Genomic DNA, 7,010 nt, shown 5'->3' on the forward strand with positions numbered 1-7,010 from the left:
GTATCACCTCGTAGCAGATCTATACAGGTGGAGCTGGGGAAGGTGGAGGGTTTCTGAAGCAAGCTGCACTGCTACTGCAATCACTAATCGTATATTTGAATGTTGAGCAGCGAGCTAATTAGCTACCAATACAGGAGAGAACCAATCAGCTGTGCCATGTGATAATGATGTCATTAGGTCAGACTGAGTTAGACCTATAGGACTGCGCCATCTAGAGTTTCATACCAGAACTCTGTATATAGACAAACTAGTAATTCATTCTTCCAAATTGTCTATTTAATAAAAAATCAAGTAGCCTATATGTAGGTTAAAAAAAAGTAGAGAGATATTTTTCATATAGAAAACACATTATTTTTAATGATATATTTTATTTTAGAAAGAAAAGCTCATTAAATGTAATACTTTAATTTACAGACTAGGAGTTTAATGCCAGAACTCTGTATTTCATGCTAGAAAAAGGGAAATGACTTGTGTGAGAGGGAAATCATGGTGCCTCCCTCACAGTTTACTTCCTCTGATGACATTTATAGTTACTAATGTTACCAGGCATATTAATAGTGTCTGAAATGGAAGACCTAAATGCCTATGGAATGCCTTCCCTTCCCTTTTAGGAGTTCAGTTAAAATAGACATAGCTGGTTAAATAAACTGGACGTGGATTAGCAAACATTGTCTTGAATGTGAAAATGGCTGATCAGCTGGAAAGTGCAGTGAACAGGATAACTAATATACTCCTCCTTTTCCCCCTTCAGTTATGACCTCATCTTTGCTGGTGGACCTGAGGAGATTTTCAGAAAGTTCCAGCAGACCAATCATAAGCTGGTGTTCGCTGCTGAGGGAATCATCTGGCCAGATTCTCGACTGGCAGAGAAGTATCCTTCTGTCCGCAATGGGAAACGCTTTCTTAACTCTGGAGGTGTGTAAAAATTGAAAATACCAACTCTATAGCATGTTCTGTTTTGATGTGAAAGTTACTTCATACTTGTTACACATCAAGGTTTTGCAGGCCCAAAACCATTGTGTTATTGAGATTTCAACTCATTCAGTTCAGTTCAGTTGGATTTCCACAGCTCTCATATTGTATCAAAACATTTACATGCACAATTGTACACTGATCATGCTGAAAAACCCAAAAATGGTCATGCAAAGTCATGTAAATGCCTTAATTGATACTCTTCTAAAGGTCATAGACACCATACATGAAAGCTAGAAACATTAAGGCCTATGTTCACTTGAATAAAGTGTTTAAGGCATAAGTCTGTCATGAATGTGTCTACATGCGGTAGAAGGCTACAAACAATGCTGACGAGTATGAAAAATCAGCTGCATTTTTGTGATACAGTATTTTGAAATTGTCAGGTTTTTCACCAGTTTTGATATTTGCATATAACAGGTTGACAACTTCCATTTTACATGTAAACATCCTTACTGCCAATCTGGTAGCTTATTGTGCAGACATCTGGTTACACTTTGACTGTAAAACTAGTCCCTGTTATTAGACTTTTTTTACCATAGGCTTGTTTCAATTGTAAATGCATTTTGCATTTTGTAAATTAACTGAAAGTCTGAAACAAACCATTCATGTATATGAACAGAAATGTTTCTAGCTTTTATGCATCATTATATTGCCACATTGGAGCAACAGTTAAAGACAATTTTGCTGAGCAAGTTAGTTAAATGGCTAGCGTGTATATAACAGGCTGCCTGAATCTGGTTTAAAGGCACTGGTATGTTAAGAATGTGCACAATTAATTTGTGCATTTGTTTGGTTCTTCACAGCTTATAACACCTAATGGTGTATACTCTTTTAGCATTCCATGTTATGTATACACATTCACATGTTTCTTCATGCATTTGGGAGGTCAGTCTTTACGAATTCGGCTCAGGCAGCATATCACTGGGATAGGTCATGGCCAGTTGCCATATTAGCTGTATCATCATAGCACAATTTGCACCAGACACTTCTGTGTGGGTTTGTTTTGTCTGGTAGGAATTAGAACACTGCAAGCAGGGTGATTTAGGAGAGAGCAAAGGACAAACGGCGGAATTTCATTATCGGTACAAAATGATAGAGAAAATGTTTTCTGTGTAAACTGGCAAGCGGCGGTCACTCACCCTGTGGAATTTCCTGAGGGCCACCAGGCATAGTGCACTATTCATTCAGGGGTCTTCATGAATGGTGCTTTCATTTGAGAGTGTGTACGTGTGCATCCATTTACTCAGTCTCTCCATTGAAGAACACTAATGTCAGCCCCTCTTTACTCAAAAACCCTGTGGTCATTGCTCGTCTTAAACTCTGTAGTCCTGATCTCGTCTATTTTGATCTGGTCAATTACTGCTTTGACTGTGGTGGTCACTTTGTCTTGTGTAGTGTCCTGTTAGGGCGTTGAGTCTGTGTCATTAACAGGACAAGTTTGTTTGTGTTGGACTTCCTGTTCGATGGTCTGTACATACAAAATTGAGGGTTGGTTTTATCCCTTCGGCTGCTCCGTAGATTGCGGTGGCTACTGTTTTGTTTCGGTTGGACTAGAGATGTCATGTGGACCAGTGTGTTTGTGGAAATAAGAAAGACGGCACGGCCAGTCTCTTTCCAATCATCCCTTACTTTGCCCAAATTCAAGTTTGTTGAAAGTAGCGTTGTTTCAATCTGTGGGGAAAAAAAAAACAGAAAAACATTCTGGATTCTAGATTAAAACCATGTCATAATGCCTTACATCTGGCTTCAACTATTGCTTTCTAACCTGGGCATTATGTCAAGGGTTTTACTTTATTGCACTGTAATAAAACAAGATTCATGTCACCACATCTGAGGTGACCGCCTTCAGAAAAAGACGATCCGCTAATTTAGCGAATGAACTAACATTTAAATCATACTCGCCTGAAAAATTGCCTTGTTTATCTTCTTCTGGCGTTTGGCGAACTGAAAGATCTCAAGCGCTAGATTTCCAGTAAAATAATTTGAGATGTGATGGTGCTTCTGAACAGTACTGTCAAGAATTCCTACTAAAGTAATTGGAAACAGTGTTGAAGATGGTTTTTAGATCAGCCTATGAATGTAGGCTATAGAATAAGATTATTAGGAGTTAAAAATGTAATCGTCTAGGGCGGTAAACTAACATAGTTCCTGTTTCCTGCCAAATTATGGTATCTAAGGCTCCAAGCCCTACAATTTTCATCTGTGGTCAGAGCTTCAGGAAAATGATGAGAAATCCGTAAGCAGGTTGCTACAGAAACACAGAGAGCCAGCACATAACTGAGGTCCTATACTGATTACAGTCCTCCGTCTTGAGTAGATGTAGAAAGTCTATGCCATCTGAGGTTAGACGTGGCCAGACGTGGCCACACACAACACTTGTTGCTGGTTGGTCAGATGCTTCTGCCAGACATCCAACTGTTCTGAGGGTTTGAGGAACCACAGCAAAATTGGAAGTGAGATTTAAGCCTCTCAAAGGAGATGTAATTGAAATTGGAACTGTTGTGTCCAGGCATCCCATAACGCCAATGCTTCTCACATTCCATTACATCCTATACTTTCTTTTACAACACGCAGTCCGTAAAAACATTGCAATGTCTTTCACAGGCTTTATTGGCTATGCTCGATACATTCAGAAGATTGTGAAACAGTGGGACCTTCATGATAATGATGATGATCAGCTATTCTACACAAAGGTCTACGTGGATCCACTTCAGAGGGTGAGTGGAGAAAGTCTTTGCACTCTGTGAGAACATAAATGTGCTTGTAACTTGACCACATGCACTTATAAAATGCCTGCAAATGTATCATACCACTCAAAAGCAAACAAACTGGTTAAAAATACACAACTATAAACAGTCTACACGAGGACAAATGTCACACGGTCACTTTTACACAAACTCGAGTGTGTTCTGTTCTTTATTTTAGGAAAAACTTAATATGACCTTGGACCACAAGTGTGAGATTTTCCAGAATTTGAATGGAGCCGTGGGTGAGTCAATCCAAGATGGTGTATGAAACTTGCTAGTAAACAACCATTCATTATTTTTCATATATTGCATCATAGCTGATGAATAAAGGGATGCCAAAGTTATTTAGATTTTTCATCATAACAATTTTGGTCTTAGTTTTAGCTCTTCTTGGTAGGCAGGCATATAGGGATTTGAACAAATCCATAAGCATAACCCATCGCACACCTTTTGTACTGCAGACATGAGTGACACCTCAAATCATATGGCCTAGTTAAGGAGAAGTCTAGTCTAAGGGCTCAGGCTTACAATTTTTTGCTTGCTGGACAATAAAACACTCAACAGAATTATTCAACCGAAGTACTGAATGTCAAAATGTACAAATCTTATTTTGAATTTAGATGAAGTTATCCTGAAGTTTGGGACGGAGCGAGTGCGAGTGAGAAACACTGTCTACAACAGTCTGCCATCCATTATCCATGGAAATGTGAACACCAAGGTAAATGTCTTCTTGTTCTTTTCATCAATGAATAATGGAAGCAGTTTTAAAATTTAAACTTGACTCAAACTAACTTCCAATATCTGTGTGCTTAATGTTATGACTTGGGCAAGGACGAGCACAGATTTATAGGATTTATCTATTAGGACACCATATAACTGATACTGAGGTCCTGGAAGTCTTCTAAATGTAGGTTCAATGGGGTTTCAAGTAGTCGGTAGAAGTGTCATTTAAATGGTGGCACTCAGATTTTTAAATTGTATATCTGATCAATAATTGTCACTAATATTGTAGATAAAACAAGTGTTTGTCAGTGGCAAAACTCACACATTTGCTTGTCTAAAATTGTGTATCCATTCAATCGCATCTTCCGTGGCTTATTCAGTTTAATTTAAACCGAAAATTCTGTCATCTACCTTACCCCTTGTTCATCAAAACTCTTTCGCTAGAACACAATTCCAATAGAAAACAACATAATTACTATCAATATTACACCCCTGACTGTAATTGTACAGTTGGTGATTAAATACTAGACAGTCCTTTGGCCGAAAATGTTGCAGTCATTGCCCAGTTGTCGTTGCCTAGCTGTAGAGTTTGATATTTTAGCAGGATGTCTGGGTGATAATGTAATCTCAGACCTGTAGAGCTTTTCCTTCTGCACTTCAGTGATGGATTAAACAAACATAGCCCTGTGTGGAGTCAACTTCTCCTAATACTCAACCATCTGTGCTGTTTCTAATGAATAATCATCCATTCAGAGCTTAGCCTTATGCTCTATGATTCATTCAAGCTGCCCCGTGTCCATCCCGCAGGATCTCTCTGATCTCTAGGGTCTTTAACGTGCCCTGGAGAATACAGATGTTCTCGTAAATACTCAAACAAGATCCAATAAAAGTAACAAGACTTGAGGATACACAGTAATAGCTTATGACCAGAATGTGAAGCCAGTTGCTTGGTTTATGGCTTCTCTTCATTGGGAATCAGTGAGCAACTCCTATTTTCTGTCAGTAATGTTTAACCAACTGACCTCACAGCACTTGAGGGCACGACCTGCGTCTCCAAGGGGTTGTCAGTCTTATCAGCCAACTATAAATGTTAAATTTTCTAAAACTAACATGGCTGAACATGGGATGAATTAGAAAGACAGCATGTGGATACCATTTGTAATGTGGTTGTGATTGAATTGAAGATCTCCTCCTTTCTATTACATTCTAACTTCCTGTAATCGAAAGCAGTATGAGAGTGTGCACAGCTGTCCTTCCAAAATCTGTATCTAACAGCCAGTAAACAAAATAACAGGGAACACAGACTTGTCTTCCAGGAAACAAAAACTCAAAGCTGGTTTCCAAGTATAGGCAATGGACAGTTCTCAATTAATTAATTAATTAAATAAATAAATAAATAAACATATATAAAGGCAAGCCATTTTGTATAGAAGTATCCGCTAAATTATTAAATGTTGTCATTGTATCTTGCCAGATTATCCTATTTCTAATGTTCATGACAGTAGTCATCAAGCGTAGCGTTAGTTCTGGCAGGTCACGTTAGTCAAGCTCGCATCAGCTGACTCTCAGCTGATCCCCATCAACCTATGGGAATACGACACCTATCTAAGCATTCATATATAAGGTCCCGCAGTAGTATCAGCAGTTTTCGCATTGCTCAATAGCTAATTAAATGGCGAATTCGGCAGGCAAAACCATCTCTACATTATTGTCATGAACTCCACAAGTTATGTGACTGACTCACGAACAAGTCAGATGGGAACTTCATCCCCAAGAAGGATATCAAGAGATCAAGCATCCACTTCACAGCTGCTATGTTTCACTCTCTCGAACGTCTTCACAAGCTAAGTCCCATTCAATGCTCTCAGGTTATCTGCAACATGCGTGTTGCTAAGGCTATCTGTGTTGCTTGGGCTCATTAAGTTTTTTTTTCAGTTAAATGCTTGTGCTAGTTCATGCATGTGCGGTACTTATCTGTTGTCGCTGGTAGCGGCTGGTCCCACTTTTGCTCTCGCGGTACTTTGAATGCACACGTGATCGTAGGGCGGCTGTAGCACCGATCAAAGTTGGACAAAAGTATTTTAATGTAACCAGAATGCATTGTTTTTGACAGGCGGCAGACGATCTTTGCAGCGCCGCATCAAGTCAAACAAGCCTAATATCTGTAAAGAGTGTGTTTTTGGATGTGAGGAAAAGATAACCTTATTCAGTGTTGTGTGAACAGTGGATGCAATTTGTTTTTCCGGGAGAGAGAATCGCGAGCTGTATCTTTCTTTTATAAATCTGTTAAAACTGAAGACTCTTCGGAGATGTGAATGATGCAATACTACAATTATAGGTATTCAAGATAACATGAGATTGGCCAAAACTGTGTGTGTTATGTCCCCTTTAACCTAGGGAATAATTTCTGCTGCGGCGCAGCTCCAAGAAAAATTGGTAAACGCGGGTTTTGGCAACATATTTGATTGGTCATTGGTTTAGGGCAACATGCTTAAGGCTTGAGATTTGCTATCAGTTGTGTTGGGGGATATCAGCATATGGTTTTGTTTTGGGGGGTTATCGCTG

The 7,010-nt window shown here is 39.2% G+C and overlaps 1 protein-coding gene across 1 annotated transcript in view; it reads left to right on the top strand.

Moving 5' to 3' along the window:
- LOC107679635 (procollagen-lysine,2-oxoglutarate 5-dioxygenase 2-like) overlaps nucleotides 1-7,010 on the top strand; it is a 46,532-nt gene that overhangs the window by 21,855 nt on the left and 17,667 nt on the right. The window contains exons 4-7 of the mRNA XM_016475249.1: nucleotides 752-915; nucleotides 3,580-3,692; nucleotides 3,901-3,964; nucleotides 4,343-4,440. Of these exons, the coding sequence (XP_016330735.1) occupies nucleotides 752-915; nucleotides 3,580-3,692; nucleotides 3,901-3,964; nucleotides 4,343-4,440 (439 nt within the window). The remainder of the gene's footprint in view (nucleotides 1-751; nucleotides 916-3,579; nucleotides 3,693-3,900; nucleotides 3,965-4,342; nucleotides 4,441-7,010) is intronic.

The sequence above is a fragment of the Sinocyclocheilus anshuiensis genome, unplaced genomic scaffold (genome assembly GCF_001515605.1).
Source record: "Sinocyclocheilus anshuiensis isolate Anshui unplaced genomic scaffold, SAMN03320099.WGS_v1.1 scaffold384, whole genome shotgun sequence".
Lineage (NCBI taxonomy): Eukaryota > Metazoa > Chordata > Actinopteri > Cypriniformes > Cyprinidae > Sinocyclocheilus > Sinocyclocheilus anshuiensis.